Below are 22044 nucleotides of genomic sequence, written 5' to 3' on the forward strand. Positions count from 1 at the left end.
TTCACACAATCAATTATTTATTTATTATTTGCTGCTTACAGATCAAAGTACAGTAGGTTATATCAACAGCTGGCATGTAACAGTTGGAACATAGTCAAGAAGAGAAGACTGATGTAAACACAGCAGGCTTCTGACATAAATTATTTCGATTGCTGATGTTTCATGAAGTCAGAAATGCCTTCCACTTGTTTTTAAGGCCTTGAAGACACACAACTTGAGCTTAAGTGGTAAAAGATGACAAAATAATCCTCCATTTGTTAATGAGCTGTGGTAACATCTACACCTTCTCCGTGGCAACTGACTGAACTCCATCTGCTGATGAAGGTATGTCTGAAAGCTATGGAAAAACACTACTGTAGGCTACTTAGCAAAACAGTAGTAATCCTTCTGCAAGTTCACCTATGTAGGGGGGATTGAATATTGTACTCAAATATTCCTCAACATTTCCTCAAGTATTTATGTGCTTCTATTCCTAACTGTAGTTGGGGCAGATAAAGGAGAAATAGATACTGGTATGTTAGGTCTGTGTGTCAGAGAGAGACAGAGATCATGACATGTTAATGTGTAAATAATCCTGCTGGCTTCATTAGCTGTGATGTGTACTGCGCTGCGGTGGCCATAACTTATTCTCATCTGCCTTAAAGACAGCCCTGCTCATCCCACACCACCTCTACTCTCTCTGGAGACCACACACTCATTAGGAAAAGCTAGATTAATGGCTATGCTGAGAGTTAGAAGTGTGACTCGAGGAAGGGTGCATCTTTCAGTGGAAACAAGGAAAATTCACAGACAAATTATGTAAGGGTAGAACTGGATGCCCTTAACAGTACAAAGGCAGGGTGGAGGACACAGCAGTGTGTTGTTCAAGTGAAACACCTTTAAATAAAAGTTCTGTTAAAGGACAGATAGAAGCAAACCAAATGGTTTCAGTATGAAACTGTTTCTTTCATTACGATTGGGAAACATTTCAAAAATTCCAGCTCAAAACAGCATAACATTAGTAACAAATAAATACTTTGATCATCCCTGAGTCTTACATATTGTGCCAAAGATTAAAAAAATAAAACCTTGAGTGTTGTTTATCAGATTGCAGTTTAAAAACACAGCTGCACAGAAATGCACTTTCATCTCTTCAAATGCATCATCACTCCTGTGAATCGCTACCTTAAAAATGTACCCAGACCTATAAAAAGAAATCAAAGGTCCCACATGCATGAGAAGTAAAGATCAAAAGGAACTGGTATCAAAATATTTGGGCGTTGAATCTTCATTAAGAACACACCGAAATACTGATGAGACAAGTGTTGAAGGTCAGTCTTTAGTCCTCAGTGGTGGGACAGTGGGGGGAGGGGAGCCACTTCTGTGGCCTCCTCTTCAGGAACGTCTGCTCGATCATCCGTCGTCATTAAAGTGAAATAGCTTGTGTGCTGAAATTTGAGCACTTCATTGCCCCAGCTGGTCCACCCGGGTTGAAGACTCCTGGCAAACAGCTCCAAGCTCTTGGCTTCAGCTCCGACGTAGGGCTTCAACACCTCTATAGAAAGAATGTAAGGAGGAAGAGGAATGATCATTAACCCACTTTTTGCATTACTGATATGATTTTCACACCTGTAACAGAGATGTCACGGTGCACTCACACACCTTAGTACACTCTAAATACATAATAGTAGACACTGTATAGCTGGAGACACATACTTTAAAGAGTAACTGCACCCAGTCTCATCATAAATCTAGCTTGCCCTGCCAACTAGTGGTGACAGTATGTTGTATGACAGAATGTCTACACCCCATGCAGCAGTGATATAGCATGGCACTACAGTAGCATGCAACATCACGGCTGGGCGTTGTAACAAATACAACAGACCCACCCCCAGCTGGGCCGTTAACATGGTCACAGTTCAATAGACATATACTGTATCTTTCAAAGAGTAAAGGTACAACTATATTTTTCCTTCCACACAATTTTGTGTAAAGGAGCTATAAGTGACATTCACTGGCACCAGCATCTCAGAACAAAACAAACCTACACTACCTACCAGACTACATTGCAAAAAACAGTAATTTTACCTTGCAGATCATTGTAAAACACACTTCATTCAAACTGGACAGAAACAAAATAAAACTCCAAAACTGTCTTGGTTAGTCTTTCCACTGCTCCAACAAAATAAATCCTCAATTCACCGCTTAAGATGAGAAAAGAAACAGCCGTTACATCGCTCTTGTCAAAGCCAACAGTTTCACAGCGAGGGACTCATATACATGAACATGCACACGGGGCAAACCAGCTACCAAAACAAACAACAACAGAACAGCTCAGATAACAACACACGGGGGGGGGGGGGGGGGGGGGGGGGGGGTGATGTCATTCTCTGCTATACTAATGTTCACAAATTTAATATACAGAATATGCTTTAGTATGTCAGACAATGGCATTAAATGTGTAAAAAAAAAAAAACTACTAAAACATTGGACACAAAAAAATTAGGTTTTATACATTTTTAATGCTGTCAGGTTTTAAGATTACTGCACTGCATCCATTTTGGTAATAAGCAGAGGACAGCACTGGCAACTGCCCAGCTCCTTCACACCACAACACAGATTTTTTCTATGTGAAGACTGGCAGTGACCTTGAGTCTATAAGTGATGATATTCCAGGAGCGGCACACCTGACAGATACGTTTCACTTCCTCTGCCCTGGTGCGGCTCTGTCTGCTCTTGGGCATGCTCAAACCACCCTGACACTCACCTCAGCCAACACTCAGTGAGTTAATGAGCTCAAAAGTCTGATCCCCAAACCGATCCAACCTGCACAATGTGGTGTCCCGCCTCCCTTTTTCTCTTTCTTTGCACGTCAGAGAGTCACAGAGTGGAAAGGCCAAACATGCAGCCCTCTGACTAATTCAACCCCAACCGGTGACTCAGCTCTGAGAGTTGAACAGAGAATAAAAGGTCTAATTATTCTCTTTACTCTGAAATGGGACAGCATATGAAACTGAGAGAGGCCTAAAGACAAGGAAGGTGTTACTTAACTACTCTCTTGACAAGTAACTTATGCAGTTTTAGATATTTTACCTGGCAGACTCCTCGTATACTCTCTAGAACTGACCCAGGATTAACCGACTAAGAGGAAACTAATTATTTTGTACTGGACTGCCCCATTACTTCAATTACAGTACAGCAACTATTTTTTTAGAAAGTCTTCAACCAATGAATTTGATGCACAGGACACACGTGAAGTTCCACAGGTTCGATCTTTATCATAATTTACATACATCTAAATGGACTTTTTATCACCCCAAAATCCCCTATTTCCCCTATTGTGCTGATTAACAGATATTTTTAATCTGTTTCTATTCATACATTTTAGCATACCAAACTCCATTACATTAATTGCCAATTAAATAAGATGAATATCTACCAGTATGAAGCTAGCCAGATATTTTCCTGAGGAGCTGGTGGAGAACAAAGCAGAGCTAAAAGAAAAGTGAATACTGGACTAAACCAATATGCTAACATGTTCGTTGTGGCAATTTTAGAAGGTGATAATGTGTCAGTGTTCTGTTTACAGCTTGCTGCGCTGCCCCCAAGTGGTTTAGAAAACACAGGAACTTTCTGAGGTTATTTCTGAAAAAGAAGATCCAAGTACTCAATCCTAAAAATAATTTAGCATCCTTCTGCTTAGTTGTTTCAGAACCTCAACATTTCTAAAGAACGTTTTTAAAAATTCCACACAGGGAAGTACCAATTACATCTTCCTCCTCCTTTAGGATCCATAAATGTTTGTCAATATCGAGACTTCAAATCAGGTAGCCCCTAGAGGCATTGATGCTCCTCACCCAACTGGACCAAAGTGATACTACTACAGTGTCACAGAGCTAAAAAACGTTAAAAAACGCTAAAAAAGTTTTGCACGAACAGCTTGATATAAATCTGAATAATGATTGATTTTATTGTTTTTAAATAAAAGTGATCAATTAAAATGTAACAGTTGCTAAATATCGCAGCTGCCAATAAAAGATATTGGTGCATATATCACTGTCACAGATCAATTCCCCAATCAATAGTAAAGGCAACCCACACAATTGGCAGTGTGGCTCTTCCTGAGAAAATATTAGGAGCAGCCATTTAACCACTAATTATAATACCAAGTTGGGAAGCCAATTCATTTTTCACAATTTCATGTAGGAGGCCCTAATTAATAAAAACCACACGTCTCGTCATTCAGAGAAGTGCAAACACTTTTTTTTTCTCCTGCAGCTTGACCATCTGGCAGGGATGTGTTGTATTTGTAGAGTAATAGTGTCCCCTATCTCTCCATAGCAACGAAGAATGTCAGTGATAGGAACCACAGCTGAGAGGGGAACAGAAGTGGGTCAGGGTTTCTTGGCACTGCAGGTTCGAGGAGTTGTGGCTTTACACCACCTAGGCTGCCCACTGGCTTTAGCAGACCTGACGTGCTCGACATAAACAAAGTGTAGCAGAATTACAGGGATGAGAGTAATAGTACTACTAGTAGTAGTAGCAGTACTTAATGTCAAATGTCTTGGGACATAAAGTAAATTTCTAGCAGTTGCATAATCTTTTGCAGGAGTGAACAAGAGAGAAAGTAATTCATCCTTAAAGCCTGGAGGTGTTAAATTATCATCTCAAATAGCTGAATAAATAAACTGTTATGCTTTTAATGGTGTCTGTGCAAGAGTTGGGTCTATTCCTGCTAATATTTCACGACACTCTGGAATTTACAATTTTTACACTCACAGATTTGAGCCACACCCACCGCCAACAGCGCTTTCTCACCTCATGCAGAAATACAAAAAGGGGCATTGTAACGAATAGTAAAGACTTGAAACAACTGAGGCACACCATAGTTAGAGATGCTGGGCATTTTGTTGTTCACATATAAGTTCTATATGTATTTAAAATGCAAAAGAAAGTACTGCAAAAAAAGTATTTATTCTATAATAATTTGTAATTAATTATTAGTGCAGTTTAGACTCTATGTCTTGTACAGCTGTGTACATCAAAATAATAATGCTGCGTGCATTACAAGCTATGAAAAACCCTCAAGAGCAACGAATAAAGTAGCTGGAATAAACAAACCAGTTCTGATTAAACCTTTTGAAGGGCTTTGAATCACACAAGCAGACTGAACACAATCTGTCCCCTAATCTACTTAATCTCTATGGTATCACAGCTCCAAAATGGCATCATTATGATTTCCATCAATGTATTTCAATATCCAGCCACTACCATGAGGTGGAGCCCTTTCTCTGCCTCTGAAAGGGCACCAGCAAAAACTGGTGTTTTGCTCTTCATACTGCACAATAAATCACATACCCCCTGAGACGGACGGAAATGACGTCAAGCCTCCCTTATTCAGTCCCTGTATATTCATTCATTGTATATATCAAGGTTTTACATTGTTTCTATGGAGCAGACTCCATGTTGGAGTCGAGTCTTGCCGCACGACAACCTGTGCAGATAGGTGTAATTTGATCAAAACTGAGGAGCAAAAGTCCCACTCTAACAAATCAAACCTTGGGTTGAGGATTCCTCAGAGTCCTCCAGTTATTTTGAATATAATAGAGAACCTGCATGTTGTGTTTGAGCTGTTTTCTCCCCTCCAAAATGGGCATCCAATGGTGCAATGCAACCAGCGGTAGCATTCTCAAAAGAAAATTTTAACTTTCTGCATTGGAAAAAAAAAGTTAAGCAGTTTAAGAGTGTGATATTTCTCATAAAGTCATCACTTGATTGAGTGTTCATTGGTCATACAAAAACACACTGTAGTCATAATTTTATGGTGTCTTCCAGCATAAAATCAGAATTTCAATGCAAACCTAAATAACTGACTCTGACTTAGTACCTTTGCTTGTGCATATGTTATAACAGAGTGCAGTAGGATTTAGAGTTTATCATTGAAGCTGTAGAGCAAGATAACAATCACTGATGTTGCAGCATTGCCCTCTGGTGGCATACTAAAACACATAACTGTACTGTACTTCTTAGATTTACCAAGAAGTTTTTCCATTCAGAAAAACGTGTACAATATTTACCTGAGAGTGGGGGCTTCTGAGAGTGAAGAGCTGATGGGATGCTGACAATCAAACGCTGGTCCTCCACAGGAACCTCTGACGTCTCTGAAGAGCTGAAAGTGGTTAAGACAAGTCTGAGTATAAATATAATTTGGATACATTCAATTTAAGGGTTACAGCAAAAAAATAATGAAAATTGACACAAACAGGAGTCACCTTGAGGAGTTATTTACAGAGGAACGATATCGGCCCAGCACCAACACTTCATATGGCTTCTTATGACGTGAATCCAGAGGAAACACAAACTGTCCAGATGTGGTGACCTGGTGGAAAAGAACAAGCCCTTAAAACATCTGTAATCACACCAATGGGTCAGATTCCCATGATTGAGAGCTGAATCTATTCAAGATGTCTGTACCTTGACCCAGAACCATTCAGCAACAACTTCTACTCCCCAGTGTGGATACAGCTCATCACGCACAAAACGCAGGTGGCTAGGTCGGTTTGTGACCCAGGTGACCACTAAACAGTTCGGAGACGCCAGTAGGGGTATAGGGAGCCGTTTCAGCTGGGTTGAAGGCAAAGAACTGTATCTTCATTGAGAAAATAGATTTAAAAAGTTATTATGTGCAAATGCAATCATACCATTACCAAAAGAGATACCATTCTCTTTTTTAGTATGATTCATAAAAGAACTTATATAAGTACCAGTAAGTGCATTATTGAACTACTACTACTAATGTTTTTTGCATGTGTATATTTGCACACATTTACTTATCTTGGATATATTTCAATGGTTCCCAACCCGGGGGTCAGGGCTGCCCAGTGCCTTCAACTAAAAGCACTATATGAACTTTTTTCACGTAGCACCATCATCAGGTCAAAATTTTAATTTGCCCAACACTTTGGTTTCTGATACTTACTTACAAGACTAATGATGCCCCCATCAACCTCAGCTGTATTTCATGTATAGTGCTAATTAGCTCATTTTAGCATGCTAATATGGTTGCCATTATACCTGCTTAAAGGCTCAGTGTGTACGTTTAATGGCATCTAGTGGTGAGGGCTGCAAATTGCAACCTGATTGCAACCAAAGGTTCAGTCAATGTTCAACCCTGCCTTTCCAAGCACGCAGGAGATCCTACGGTGGCCGACACACTGTCGGCTGTGCTAAATATTACGTGTGGTCATTTATTAGTCCAAATTTCACTTCGTTTCTTACTTCTAAACTACTTCTAAACCAGTTAACTAATACTACTTTTTCTTCTTTGAACATATTCAAACGCTCTGTAGAGCCGTTTGTCCATTTGGGCTACTGCAGGAACATGGAGCAACATGGCGACTTCCGTGTAAATGGACCTGCGATGTATGTAGATAGAAATGGCTCATTCTTAAGGTAATAAAAACATAACGTTTCATTATGTAAGGTCTTTATACACCACTCAAAACATAGTTATGTATATTATATTGCATTTGATCTATGGATCCTCCTTAATATTACACAATGAACCTTGGCATGTAAGCATGTTAGCATGTTGATATTAGCATTTAGCTCACTGCACAACTGTGCTGAAGGAAAGTCTCACGGAGCCGCTAACGTAGCCTTAGACTGTTTGTCTTTTTTTTTTCCTCTTGTAAAACACTGGATATTTTGAACTCTTCAGGCCTCAAAATCTTTCTAATAAGACAAGCTGAGATGGAAAATCACTCTTTGCTTCATGACCTATAAATATATCTCAAGTAGACATTGCTTCATTTGAAGGTGTAATGAGACAAAAGGGTTGGGAGTAACTAGTGTAAGGCATTATAATAATTTATGTAGCTTTTGAATTCCTTATCTTATTTTCATTAGTTCCTTTATCTGTTTTCTCCTCCTTGTGCTGTAAATTCCATCCCTGTAGATAAATAAAATCTAATCTTATCTGATCTTATTTTCTGGTTACACCTTCGAAAATGCTTGAATGCCAAATTACCTGCGACTCCTTTTCACAGACTTGTTTTCCCACGGTGGATCCATAACTATTAAGTCAAACCTCCTTCCATCTGTGTGAGAAACACTCAGCTTTAGCAAACAATGTCAGGCTGGAAATCAACTACTATACACAGTCATACGGGAATTATTTACAGTGATTAATTCAGGGAAGGTGGTCATATTTATGACATAATGACCATTTTATTCTAAAGAATTTTCAGCTTTTATCTTTTATGCAAAAGAAGTAACCACAATCATGCAGTGACTACAGTTGTAAGGCATCATCATATATTCCAGATGGCCTGAAAACACCTTTTTCAGTTCCCAGCATTGTACTTACAGTGGACAAGGGGCTGTATTCTTGTGAAATCAGAAAGCAGAAAAGCTGTGTGTGGTGGTATTACATATTCCTCTCCCATCAGTGTAACCACTGTAGCCCAGTCCGCCCTGTTCTCTGTTACCCGGGAGAACAAGTCGACATGTGATGTACAGCCATCTTCAGCAACAAGTAACTGGACACACTTGTCCTGTTCCTCATCATCCACTAGAGGAAGCTCTTTAGCCATTTCACAAAGAGCGACGAGGCTGCACTCCTGAGAGGGAAGAGGCTCCTTCGCTGAGTCTGTCACTCCGTTTAGATATCCGAGGGATCTGACAGAATCCACCAGGGATTTGGTTCCCTCCAGGATGACAGATCTGATCTGCATCAGCACACATTGCAGAGATGATTTAGTCTGGATGGTGTGCTAAATTGAAAATATATAATGGCTTGAGATTTGTGCTGGCAGAGACTGTTTTTGAAATGCATGAAATAAAACGGATGCTCATCAGTGGCGGAAAGTAGCGTAGAGTACTACTCTGCTACTACTCTGCTACTTTAAACTTCTACAGACATATATTGTATTTATTTGACAGCTATAGTTACTACTTGTAAATTCAGATTATTAAAACTAAATATAACTAACAAATTATGATGCATTGTTATGGATAAGCTACCCAGCAGTATATAAAAGTAGTTAACATTAGCCCCATCTTTACCAGCTGCAATGCACATGGATGCATCAATAATTATAATCAAATAATATATTATTCTGATATAGGTCAATCTGCACAATGTCTACTTTTCCCTTTGGTACTTATTATGATGCTACTACTAATCAAATTTATTGCCAAATGGGTTTTCACATACATACACAGAGATTGGCTTTGGTATTTTGGTACAACAATAAACATAGTAAGAAAATAAAAAAAAAGATTAACAAATTACTACAAAAATCAGAAATTATAAATTTAATATATATAATATAATTAATAAGTTTGTGCAGGAATGTGAAAAAATCTTAGTATTAGTATGATGAGGCCAGATTTAGATGGGAAGTTTGTGTCCAGGATGGAAGGGGTCAGCTATAATCTTTCCTGCTCAACTCGAGTCCTGGAGGCGTACAGGTCCTGGAGGGATGAGAGCCTGCAGCCAATCACCTTCTTTTGTGGAGCGGATGAAACGTCCCAGCTCTTTCTGAAGTCCACGACCATCTCCACTGTCTTCAGAGCATTGAGCTCCAGACTGTTTTGGCTGCAACAGGTCACCAGATGGTCAATCTCCCACCTGTAGGCGGACACGGAGAAAAGAAGAACACAGCCTTGAGGGGAACCGGTGCTGATGGTTTGGGATCAGAGACATGTTTTCCCTTCTTCACGTGCTTCTTCCTGTCCATCAGGAAGTCTGTGATCCACCTGCAGGTGGAGTCAGGCACGTTCAGCTGGGAGAGCTTGTCTTGCAGCAGGGCCGGGATGATGGTGTTGAAAGCAGAGCTGAAATCCACAAACAGGACCCTGGCATAGGTTCCTGGGGAGTCCAGGTGCTGGAGGATGTAGTGAAGGGCCATGTTTACTGCATCATCTACAGACCAGTTGGCTCTGTAGGCGATCTGCCGGGGGTCCAGGAGTGGGTCTGTGATGGATTTAAGGTGGGTCAACACAAGGCGTTCAAAAGACTTCATTACCACAGAGGTCAGGGCAACGGGTCTGTAGTCGTTAAGTCCAGGGATGATGTTGGAGGCTGATCAGCACAGTGCTTCAGGGTGGATGGCTCAGCTGCTTTGTGGGGTTTCTGCGTCGGTGAGCAGTGACTGAACCTTTGGTTGCAATCAGGTTGCAATTGTCAGGTATAATGGCGACCATATTAGCATGCTAAAATGAGCTAATTAGCACAATACATGAAATACAGCTGAGATTGATGGGGGCGAGGGGGTGGAGCTGGCCAACTCTGAGTAGGGCTGGGGGGGTGGGGTGGACTGGGGCTGAAGCTGTGGAGGAGTCACAGGGGACGGTGTCTGATTGACTGTCAAAATGCAGTAAAATTGGTTCAGCTCATTTGCCATGCGAAAGTCATTGATGGAGTGGGGGACCTCCAAACAGATGTGCCATTGTTTGCAGAGAACTGGTCCAAGCCTCTCTGAGTACAGTCGATAAGCTTCTCGCACCTCCTTGCTAAACCTGTACTTTAACGCCCTGCACCCATACCTGTCGCCACTCCTATATGTCTCCTCCTTTTCCATCCTAAGCTGTCTGAGTTTGGCTGTAAACCAGGGTTTGTCATTGTTTTAACTCACGCTGGTGCGTTTTGGTATAAAGCTGTCGTCACAGAAACTGAGGTAGGCGTCACAGCATCAGTAAACTCATCCAGACTATTCGTAGCAGTCCTGAAAACATCCCAGTCAGTGCAGTTCAGAGTGGATTGAGAGACCGAGTCTGTTTTTGGCTGCTTTGTGGGGGTTCATCCTGTTGACCGCTCAGAACAGAGAGTGTCATTGTTGTGGTAGGGGAGAAGGTGGCCTCTAAAATGAGTTGTGGAGAGGCCTAGGTCCCTGCTGAAGTGGGGGAGGAAAAGCTGGTGGGCTGTAGCTGATGAATGGAGTCATGGGGGATGGTGTCAGGACTGTCCCATATCATAGACCGTAGAACTCAATAATGGACTTGAGCCAGAATGAAAGAAACTCCTCATGCTTAAAAGATTACAAGATAAATTAAGCATTACATTACTATAATACAGACTGCCAGATGGTATCAGCACCAGAGTCTAACAGGACAATGTAGACCAGCTATACAGGATTCTACACCACCTCTTCAATCTTAACCTAAACCTAGAGAAAGTTCCAGTGCTGTGGAAGACAGCCTGCCTTGTTCCGGTACCAAAGAAGTCATCTTCATCTGCCCCTTAAAGATTATACACCGGTGGCATTAACATCCCACATAATGAAAGTCCTCGAGAGACTGGTCTTGGCTCATTTCAGACCTTAGGTGACCACCTCCCTAGACCCAGTGCAGATTGCCTACCGCCCTGAGGTGGGTGTAGAGGATGCCATCATCTACCTGAATGTAGCATTTGTGTGTTCACCTTAACAATGGACTGGATTGGAAGGGAAAGAGCAGATGCTACTTCTTGAGGAAGCTTAGGTACTTTATTTAAATAGCATGTTTAAAAGCAGAGTTTACAAAGTGCTATGACATACAAAATAAAGTAAAAGCCTTGACAGTTAAGAGAAAGGGATAGAAACTGATGCAGAGAAATCAGAAGAATCGTCTTTCTTATTCCACACATTCTTCCTATGTTAAATCCTGACACCTACATTACCCACAATGCAACTCAACCTCTGACAATTAGGAGATTTGGGTGCATGCAGCAGCCAATGTAGTCTTGAGCCACTAGCTGCAAGCATATATGAGGAGCAGGCTACAGAGGTCTGATAACCTCACTTTTTTCTAACTCCACAGCAGTGGTTGACCGATATGGGTTTTTTATTGGGTGATACTGATATTTAGAGTGCAGGATGGCTGATGGCCATTATACAATATAAATCTAATATCAAAACAAGAAAAGTCGTGAATGTTTCTGTTATCCAATGCAGAGTACAATCAAATATAAATGTTATCTAAGCAGTAACATGTTGTTTTAGACTTTTTTTATTAATGAATGGAATAGAAATATAAATTGGGTTATGCTATAGATTTCAGAACATGACTGCTGTTTAAGGGAGAGTGGGTTACAGTTTAACTGCATTATTCTCTACAGTATAACAATATATACCGTATTTAACATTAGCCAGTAATGGTTTTAGATTATAGTTGATGTCACTCAGTAAAGACGACGGTAACTGAGGACATTTAGGGCTTGAAACTAATTATAGGTACTAATTTTACATAATTCTTATTGTATTTGATTGTATATAGTGTTTATATATTTATACATCTATGTAGAATGTTACCTGATTTTACTTTTATTGTATTTCTTTCTTCTTTTTACATTCCTCTGTGCTGCTCTGCTAACTTCACTTTCCCCTACGGGAGATTAATAAACATCTTATCTTATCTTAACCTTTTTACCACCTTCCCAAAACTCAGGGGAAGGGGGAGCGCTAACCTCGTTCCACAGCAGCCACACTAACGAGGTTTCCTAATTGGCCGACCACAGGCCTGGATTTTTTTCATTTTCTGACTTGTAGTCTTCAGCGCCAACCAGCGCCAACTCAAGACACATCAAATGAGGCAATTTATCAAACTTCACACAGCTCACTCTGGAGCCACAAAAGGCTTTTTCATACACGCAGTAGAAGGCTACTCCCCAAGACCTGCACAAACAGTAAAATCGGTGGAGCCCCCCTTTAAATAAAACTTTGAATGCAGGACTTTCACTTGAAACAGATTATTTCTACAAAGGTATTTCTACTTTTACTTAAGCTAAAAAACTGAGCAGTTCTTCCACCACTGATGCTAGCTGACTGCATGCCTTTGTTTATGGATCTGGATTTAAATGAATATGAAATGGAACTGGTAATTCAGGAATCAGGACATTTAACTGCAACTTAAAGTTTGATATTCCTAAATCAAGTTGTTCCCTCTGTGACACATTACATTTTTAGTTGTTTAATACAATCTTTGCCAGGACAAATCTCTTTCCATACATGATATATGCAGCTAAAACGTCCAGAATGAGATTCAACCTACCTTCTCATGGAAGGCCTGTGAATCTACTTCTCCCTGGTTGAGTTCACTGTGTTTTCGTTTCCTTTTCTGAAAGTCAAATTGATATTGAACGATGAATGGTAAGCAAGAACAAAAATTCAGGTACCACATGCTAACTTCATAGCTTTATGCTTTAATTTACTGGAAAATAAAAATCTTGGAATGATAATACTGCAATATTAAAATTAGCACTATTTTAACCAGAAAAGACAAGATGTTACAAGATATTCACAGTCAGAAAAGAAGCACATTGGGTATGTATTAAGGAAGGATTTCAGGTTTATGCTCCACTGATTTGAGTTTGGTGAGCCAGCTGCACTAACTAATGTTAATGTATTCATATGGCATTAAGCTGAGTGGTTTAAATTGAGGCTGAAGTTTTGCCTTATAAATAAATCAATATAAACTAGGACTTGGTTTAATCTCTACATGTCTGTCAAGTAACCTTTGTAATTTGCATTTTAAGATCTGTTATATTTTGAAAGAAATTAAATGTATCCTGTTCATGTGAGAGTTCTATAATAGGCCATTTCACTGAAGATATTTTGACATGTCACCTTGGTAAAGCACTGATATAAATAATAACATAATAATAATGATAATAATGGCTAAATTCCATTTAGCTGCTTTAGTTTCAGGGTCCTGGAAAATGTCTTCCACCACAGGGTTACGCTTGCAATCTCTTACTAAATCAGAACTTTCATAGTCCTCCCCAATCTGCCAAGTAGTTTCTGACAATTGCAGCCCTTGTTGCAGGTTCAGCCAGTCCCTCATTCTCAGATCTGCCTCCTAAAAGCTAAAAACTGGTTTCTTTCCAAATGAAAAGGAACTCGTTCTTTACTACTGGACATTTAGCCTTTTTATGATTCACAACACATGCTCAAAATATTCACAGTGTATTTGAGAATAATGTATATTTAGTTTGTTTTTGAAATTGAAAAAGGAAAGTGTTTGTGTTGTATTATTGCGCATTTTCTGTGTCTTCAAATAAAAGTGACAACTGGGCCCAGGTGACCATCTCCCTAGACCCACTGCAGTCGTGAATGAAAGTTTTTGCTTAGAGGATCAACTTCTGGGTACAGCTGAATACAGCCATAGTACCAGCAGTTGCTGCTGTAAAGAGCCCCTGGCAGCAGCAGCCTTTGGTTTTACCTTTGATGGTTTGTCGGGTTTCTGCACCATATCCGTGTTTGCTCCATCCACAGCTGCACTGGCACTCACACTATAATGGCTTTGTAAAATCTGAAAACACTGCCGCTTAAAACGACACGTGACAAGTGATTTTTGATTATCCTTAAGTCGGATGCAACGCGAATAGCTTTGATCAGTGAGTGAGCATGCATCCAAAACCCAGCCCTGGGTGTTCTGCCCCACCACGGACATCGTGAAACGTGGTTTGTTTAGCAGACGTTAAAGCGATCACATGTTCAGTCTAGCTCGGTACAGATCCAGAGTAGCAGGCCATACCACACCCAACAGCGTCCATATGTTCAAAAAAATTGCATTTCCCTGAAAACGATACAGGAAAATTCGACTACCACTCAAGTACAACAAACAATTATCATGTCAAGATGGCGTATGACGTCCCTAACCTTGACCAACCGAACCAACGGAGGCGACGAGTGTTAGCCAATCAGAGGCAGTGTTGTCGAAAATGTTGGTGGGATAAAAAACAACGCCGCCCCTAAAGAGCTTCCGTGAAAACACAGCTACGCGAACGTATTCTGTTAGAAATTAGAGACGGAAACAAGTACCTACAGATTTCAAGCAGACCCGACGAGGAGGACGCGAGTAATGTAAAGGCTGAGACTGGGAGACGACACGGGAGTCTGTCAACGTCCGGACATGTGACACGTCAACGTTGCGTAGGGACGAACTTCAATGTAGGCTGCATGTAGTTTAGCTAGCAAGCTAAGTACTGTTAGCTGTTGTTGAGAAGATGTCTAAGCAGCATCGCTCCGCATCCTCCACTGAGGAGGGAAGAGTCCGCAGGAGGATCTGTGTTTTCGACCGCCGCTGCGATAATAAGGAGACTACTGGAAAATGGCTGGAAACAAGTGGTCTGGACTTCAACGACTTTCTTCATGTTCTGCAACAGGCAATGTTAGCTTACTTTACTTTGGTTTGAGGCAAAAGGTCGTCAACGAGGGCGGTAAAGACGCTTCAGCATATTATCTTTTCCATGCCGGACTGCAACGTTATGTACTCTTGCACCTTCTTCCACTCCCTCTGCACTCAGTTGTAACGTTACTCTCAAAACTAAATCGGAATCAGAAATATCTTAGCTTTATTTTAAGTAGTTCGCAGGAATTTGCACTACGGTGATTTGGTGCCAGACAGACATACGGTTGACATAAATAAATGTAAAAATATGTAATAAACAGATGTGCAAGTCATAATAGAATAATTTAAAGAAAAGAGTGTTAAAGAAAAGACAATGTGACTGTTATTCAACTTGCATGACTCCAGATTTGTGTTCTGCAAACATATTGCTGGGGGAGAGGATTTGTCTTTCTATAAATATAAAATTGACAAAATAAACAAAATACAAAAGAATAATGAAGACTATGCAATATGGCTATATGTGCAGTGATATGCAACATATTGATTTACCTCAGATTTATATAAAGCAGTCTAATGCAGCAGACCTGCAGTAAATCCTGCCTCCAAAAGTTTTTATACTTAGACTGTAAATGTTTAAAATCTAATATAAAGAAACTGAAGTACAAATAAGACTGAATTTTGGTTGACAGGTGTAATGATCAAAAGGGGTGAGATTTTTCTTATTTGGTGGCCACAGAAGTACCAACCTAAGGCCTGACATACTGTACCCATACATATTTGTTCTAGTACTCTCAGCATCTTATACCTTGAGTGACATTAAAAATTGTTAGAAATACAACGGTGTGGAGGTGATTATGCAATTAGAACAAAGAACCCTGTAATGCCTTATTCTGATACTAATTTGACATTCGTTTTATGTTCCATTCTCCTAGAAAGAACAGAGCACATGAATTTGCTTGCTACTGTAGGTGTATTAATACAGATACAGATTTTTAAAGGCTGTACTCACAGGTATAGTCATCCCTTCATTCAATCTGTAATTATGCGTCCTTTTGCATGCCACTCCCTATCCTACAGAGACAGCATATGAGGACATTTGTAATTAAATCCCTCGGATCACCGTCGTAGTAACAGGAAAATTGTGCTGTTGAGAGCCAGTTAGATTTTCAGTCCTGTTGTATAGTGATTGTATGGTGTCATGGTAAAAAGCCTACCATTGTCTTTTGATATGTAGCCTTATGACATGACACCCTTTCATGACATGGTTGAGTTAGATTTGAGTAAAGCTGTCTTTAATTTAATTTCTAAAATTAATTTCTTAAATGGACATTGGGGGGCAGGCATCTGACTCTAAACCCTGGGACAAGCTCACTCCTTTTTCTTCCCTGATAAATTCTCTGTTACCGCCCCCATCATTTGCCTGTTTCTTTCTCTTCGAGCTCTGACTGTGTGGAACATTTTATTTGCTAAACATTTCCCTGTTTCTTTCTCTTCCTGCTCTTACAGACTGTCGACCATTTTATTTTATTTAAGAGTCAGCTAACACCGCTGGAGTGACCAAAAGCATGCTCTCTGTATATGTTAACCATTAATGATATCGTTTGGGCAAACATAATACAGAACAACATATGAATAAGACATAATGAACAACATATTCAGGTTTTGCTAAAGAGACAGATTAAATGGTTAAACTAACGAACAGGAAACATCTGGTTTGAGAGGAAATTAGAAAGATGCTGAAACTTAATGCATAAGCGAGCGTGTGTGTGACTGGATCCTCCCAGACTTTTTACGAAGGACGAATGTGAAAATAAGTCGGTTAATAACTGACACTAGATGCAAAATGCAGGAAGTAATGAGTTTTTAAAGTAGTGGCGCACAAACATCAGGAAATGCTAAGAAATGACAGAAGTTATGATAGTTATTAAGGGGCAGAGAACAGAGACACACATAGGGAGGAACAAAAACCTTTCAGGTATTATGATTCATTCTTTAATCGTGTCTCGACTCGGCGTGGCTTATTTTGTACTCTCATAAATCTGGCTGACTTCTTTGTGTTTCCTGTGACTGAAATGTATTGAGTTTGCTGACTGAGAAAACCTTCCTGCTCACCACCGCTTCCTCTTTGTGGCAGCAGTAAGTTGTTGAAAAAAAAAGCAGCCCTGGTGGTCTCTGTGGTTTAAGCGGACCATCATTTTCTCAATTATTATAAAATCTAATAAACGTCAGAAAATACTGGAAAATGATCAGAGCGTCCTAAAACTTAAGGTGACGGCGTTGTCCCACCCAACAGTCCAAAGCCCAAAGAAGTTCAATAAATATTATTAACCCCCCCACATTGGAGAAGCAGAGAATGGTTGGCATTTTTTCTTGACAAATAACTGAAACAATTAGTTGCCAGTTACTTTTTTGTTGATTGACTAATCAATTAATGATTGACTGTTTAATCTTAAAAGAAAAACTGACACAAAAGTCACAACTGATGCTCACTTTTGACATTTTGGTTTTACAGAAATTTGCAATGCGTTCACGTGAAAGGTTTGTGTTGGCCACGACAGACAGGACGGTCCTGGATTTTGACAAATTTGGTGAGTAAATCAGTCCTTATTTGGTGCAAAAGTAAACAATATGCTGCCATGAATTATCAATGAATAAAGATTCTTGACGGTCAGATTATGTTATATGTCGGTATTTATCATTATTTACACAAGACTGATAGTTAAAATAGTTGTTCTCCTTTTTTGTCAATATAGGGGAGCTTCAGGATGGCAGCACCGTGGTCTTGCTGCAACGCGAGGACCAAGCCCTGTCAGTGGCGACGACGGAGAACATCAACTTTGTGCCTCATTATGATACGTTGATCCAGGGTGGCATGTATGAGTATTACGCTACTGAGGGCCGGAACTCGTTGCGTAAGTGCTTACATGATTAAAGTGGTATACTTGAGATGGACAGAGACATTAAGTTGCATATCTTCACTCATAACTTGCTACATTTAGCTGTTTATTATTTTATTTTTCAGCATACGCACTTGCTGAGCTGATCGACAACTCTCTATCGGCTACAGCTAAAAGCACAGGAATGAGGACAATAGAGATACGATTGGTTGGTTCTGCAGTCTTTTCCTTTTGCATTGGCCTTATTGTCATGTCCACAGAGAGTTCAAATAGACTTTGTTTGTCTGAATCTGTAAAATTGTGACATCTCTCTCCATTTGCCAGCTGTTTGATGAAACCCTCGGGAAGCCTGCAGTGATTGTTTTAGATAATGGGTGCGGGATGACCCCTAAGCAGCTGAAAAACTGGGCAGTGTACAGACTCTCTAAATTTTCCAGGAAAGGAAGGTTTGTTTTGTTTACGATCTTTATTTTCTAGCTTCAGATTAGCTGTGATTGTCCAAGTTATGCTTCCAATATTGTATCTTTTACTTACTTATTAAAGCACAACTTGATGTTTGTTTGTTTTTTTGGGTTATTTTTTTCTTCACAGTGAGCAAGAGGAATACATTCGGCCTGAGCCTGTGCCTCGTAGTCTCAACAGTGACATATCCTACTTTGGTGTTGGAGGAAAACAGGCTGTTTTCTACATAGGAGACTCAACCAGGGTAAATAGATAAAGTAACAGAGATTACCATGAACAGGAATACTGATCTTCTTTTCTCTGTATTCTTTTGGTTTTTAGAAGACTTTAACAAGTTATAGTGACGTGACCTTGATCTTTAGTTGTGAGAATAGTGACGTAAACAGTGTTCAGGTTACAGAGTAATATACCCGCAATGTCCGCTGGCATGTATTTAATATGCCAGTGCAATACCTTGCTGGATCATGTCAGATTGTGTTGATCCATGCGTTTAGTTTTTTTGTTGTTTATTTTTTTACCAGAACCCTTTGGCACTGCTACGTTGCTGGACTGGCCTCATTAAAACAAATGAGCAAAATATAACTAGAGATTGGTTTCTTTTTGTTTATTAGATGATCAGTAAATCAGTTGGCACCCCAGATGTCCACGAGCTGGTTCTGTCAAAAGAGGACTTTGTGAGAAAAGAGCAGAACAAAGAGGATGTTTTCACCGGGACAATCAGAAACAGGAAGGTAAGTGATCTCTTTTAAAAGCCTCTGTAAGTAGATTCACACAGGGGATCAGGATTTGTCTGATTTGTATGGAGCTGTCTGTATTAACATCTCTGCTGTCTGTCCTCTGTGTGGTATTTCATCTTTGTCCTGCAGCCCGGTGACTCTTCACATGTGAATAAAGATGATGAGCGCTTCCTCCATGCCGTCATCGCTGAGGAGTCTGGGAAGGAAAGCTTCACAGCTGTGGTCATCACGGGAGTCCTGCAGGAGCATATCACCTTTCTCAAACAGGATTTCGAAGAGTGGACCAGACAGCTAGCGTGAGTTCAATCACCCACACCATCTGATACGTACTCCAAAGCCTGACCAGGTCCCATGCTGTCTGTTTTGGTTTATGTAAAAAATTTGTTTTGTCCATATTTCAGTCAAATATATCACTATTACATTCATGGAGCCAATGGAAATGATATAAACTGCAGCTCAACAAACTCCCACCATCTCCCTAAAATTGACATTCAGGTGAGGCTGCTGGTCTTAAAAGGGTCAGTTGTTGTTGAAAGCGACTCTTCTGTTTTAATGTGAGCTAATATTGTGATATGACTCTTTTGATCAGATCACCTTGCGGGAAAAGCCTCCGAGATGTCCCCGTGTTATGAATCTTAGGGAGGTTGAGGACGACATGCAGACTCTGTATATAAGTAATGCTGCAGACACGTTTGAGTTTAACGCCGAGCAAGACGGCGGCACAGTGGAGGGAGTCATTCGGTATCATCCCTTTCTCTATGACAAGGAGACCTACCCTAAAGACCCCTCTGCTATGCAAGGTATTCAAACTCTAAAATATCTAATATGCTTTACGATATTTGACAGTTTGGGTTACTATATGGATCTTATGTTGGTCCTTTGTTTACCAGCCTCCCATGATGATGATGACGATGATGATTGCGAAATCAGCGGTGAGGCAAGAGGGAAAAGGTCGATATTTGACTGTTTCTGGAATGGACGGCTCATACCCTACACCACAGTGTCTGAGTAAATACTTTACACTATTTTTGTCATGGTTTAAAAAGTTTAAACATTTTGTTCGCTCTTTCTAAAGAAACAGTTTGCTTTTTGCTGAGAGTTAGATGAGAAATTTTAAACCACTCTCATGTCTGTATGCTAAATATGACTTACTGACTGTGCCAAGGAATAGGTACAGCACGCAACTCCTTGTAAAACTACAAATTGTTGTTTTTACATTTACTTAAACAAAAGAGATATAATGGTTAATTAATGACACTCCTGGCTCCAGTTTCATATTTAGCTTAAATCTAACAAGTGACATCAATCTTCTCATCTAACTCTCGGCAAGAAAGCAACTTTAACTTGATTTTGTAAAGACACTATGTTGGTCTTCTTACATTATGCTGTCTGTTTGTTACAGGTTTGACTGGTGTGCCCGGCCCAGTAGAGATGCAGTGGTGCCTGCAGAGTGTTACAGTCGGTTTTCCGGGGTTCTTTTCACTGACGACAGATTCAAGGTCAGCACGAACAAGCTCACTTTCATGGACCTGGAGCTGAAACTGAAGAACAAGGACACTATCTTCACGCGCATTGCCAATGGACAGGTGGTCAAATACAAATGCAATTTTTTGATGAGTACAACAAATTGCAGCCTCACATCGAAGAGTTTTTCTTTGCAGCACTCATTTTAGATGTGGACATATATATTTTTAAGATAGACAGTACATAAAGCAGTGCGTGCTGATTATTTTTATTGCTGTGGATGGATGATATTTTATTTTTGGAAGTGTCCACAGGAAAAGAACAGTTCTGAAGTTACCTCCCTGCCTGATCAAGGTGCATAAGTATAGCAAAAACAGAAGACAAGAAATATTCAGTAACTGTTTGTGGTACACTGTAGAGCCCATAAGTAAGCCTATCAGTGATGTTCTTTGTATGTTGAATTTCCCTAGTGAGCAAGTCTGTAACAGGGAGCAAAGGTCAGGCAAAGAGTACAAGTCTGCAGCTACATCCTTCCCCAATCCAGGTGCTTAAACAAGTTTTGCAGGACGTGTTGGTAGACGCTGGATTGATTAAAGCTGCATTAAGCAACAGCTTTGATATTTAGACTGATTCAAATTACATTGCACAATGTAAAAAAGGGTTATTCTGTAGCTTTATACAGCTTTCAGCTCCCTATTTTGGTTCTTCGATGCTCACATAGACCGTACCGTTGAGTCTTAAAGCTCTCAGCAGCCTCCCCATACATAACTGCTGACATTTAAGAGAAGCTCAGGCTGTTCTACCTGCCCACCACAAATAAGCCATGACCAATTCATGTTGAAGAAAGTCATCCACCTAGCATGCAGATGAAGGCCAAATCATAGCTAAAACATCCATGAATATTGGACTTGCTCTGGCCACGAGGCTATAAACATGTGTACCTGTGTGGTAGATATGTAATTAGGAATTAATTTGCTTCTTTGTTGTTTTGAAGTCTTTGTGTTTCCTAGTGATCAAAAGTCTTAATCTTAATGCAGCTTTAGTCAGTTTGGTTTAATTTAAGAACTAGAAAAACCACCAAGTGTTTCTGAACTTTTCATGTCCATGTCCACAGAAACAAAGAACGATCATTCAGAAGGAATTTACACAGTGGCTAAAAAACTGTCATACGAAGTATGATAAGCAAGTTAAGTTCCTGGGTTACGAGGGGACCATAACACGAACAGATGTGCCAACTAAGAAGATGCAGGAGCCCTGGGCGACCTTCTCCTCCATCGAATGGGATGGGAAAATATACAGAAAGGGCCAACTTGTGAGCATCTATTTGATGTTTTTTTTTATTTTTACCTGCATATATGTGTATTATTATCATGTAATCTATAGCAATGCCT

At 40.1% G+C, this 22044-nt stretch overlaps 2 protein-coding genes across 8 annotated transcripts in view; one reads left to right on the plus strand and one right to left on the minus strand.

Annotated features, from left to right (window-relative positions):
- Positions 1–14923, minus strand: mettl4 (methyltransferase 4, N6-adenosine). 4 transcript variants are annotated; one of them, XM_046048575.1, is made up of 9 exons: positions 14788–14923; positions 13012–13077; positions 9487–9613; positions 8348–8753; positions 8009–8078; positions 6454–6628; positions 6252–6358; positions 6057–6148; positions 1–1534 (listed from the first exon to the last, which is right to left on the minus strand). In XM_046048575.1, exons 2-9 carry the CDS (start codon positions 13017–13019, stop codon positions 1326–1328), a joined length of 1194 nt encoding a protein of 397 aa, XP_045904531.1. In that variant the 5' UTR covers positions 13020–13077; positions 14788–14923; the 3' UTR covers positions 1–1325. The 4 variants fall into 4 exon arrangements, with proteins under 4 accessions (XP_045904531.1, XP_045904616.1, XP_045904475.1 ...); XM_046048660.1 differs by lacking the exon at positions 14788–14923 and adding an exon at positions 14182–14220; XM_046048519.1 differs by lacking the exon at positions 9487–9613 and having other exon boundaries at positions 8348–8708; positions 14182–14860.
- smchd1 (structural maintenance of chromosomes flexible hinge domain containing 1) overlaps positions 14707–22044 on the plus strand; it is a 23790-nt gene continuing 16452 nt past the window's right edge. Inside the window, exons 1-15 of one of the 4 annotated variants that reach the window (XM_046047959.1) lie at positions 14707–15132; positions 17606–17681; positions 17847–18005; positions 18116–18198; positions 18315–18436; positions 18582–18696; positions 19064–19183; positions 19319–19485; positions 19591–19684; positions 19779–19989; positions 20080–20197; positions 20592–20775; positions 20959–21007; positions 21124–21197; positions 21768–21965. In XM_046047959.1, coding sequence (XP_045903915.1) covers positions 15073–15132; positions 17606–17681; positions 17847–18005; positions 18116–18198; positions 18315–18436; positions 18582–18696; positions 19064–19183; positions 19319–19485; positions 19591–19684; positions 19779–19989; positions 20080–20197; positions 20592–20775; positions 20959–21007; positions 21124–21197; positions 21768–21965 — 1830 coding nt within the window. In that variant the 5' untranslated portion in view covers positions 14707–15072. The remainder of the gene's footprint in view (positions 15133–17605; positions 17682–17846; positions 18006–18115; positions 18199–18314; positions 18437–18581; positions 18697–19063; positions 19184–19318; positions 19486–19590; positions 19685–19778; positions 19990–20079; positions 20198–20591; positions 20776–20958; positions 21008–21123; positions 21198–21767; positions 21966–22044) is intronic. The other 3 variants (XM_046047816.1, XM_046047891.1, XM_046048029.1) reach the window with 3 other exon arrangements.

The sequence above is a fragment of the Micropterus dolomieu genome, linkage group LG01 (genome assembly GCF_021292245.1).
Source record: "Micropterus dolomieu isolate WLL.071019.BEF.003 ecotype Adirondacks linkage group LG01, ASM2129224v1, whole genome shotgun sequence".
Classification (NCBI taxonomy): Eukaryota; Metazoa; Chordata; class Actinopteri; order Centrarchiformes; family Centrarchidae; genus Micropterus; species Micropterus dolomieu.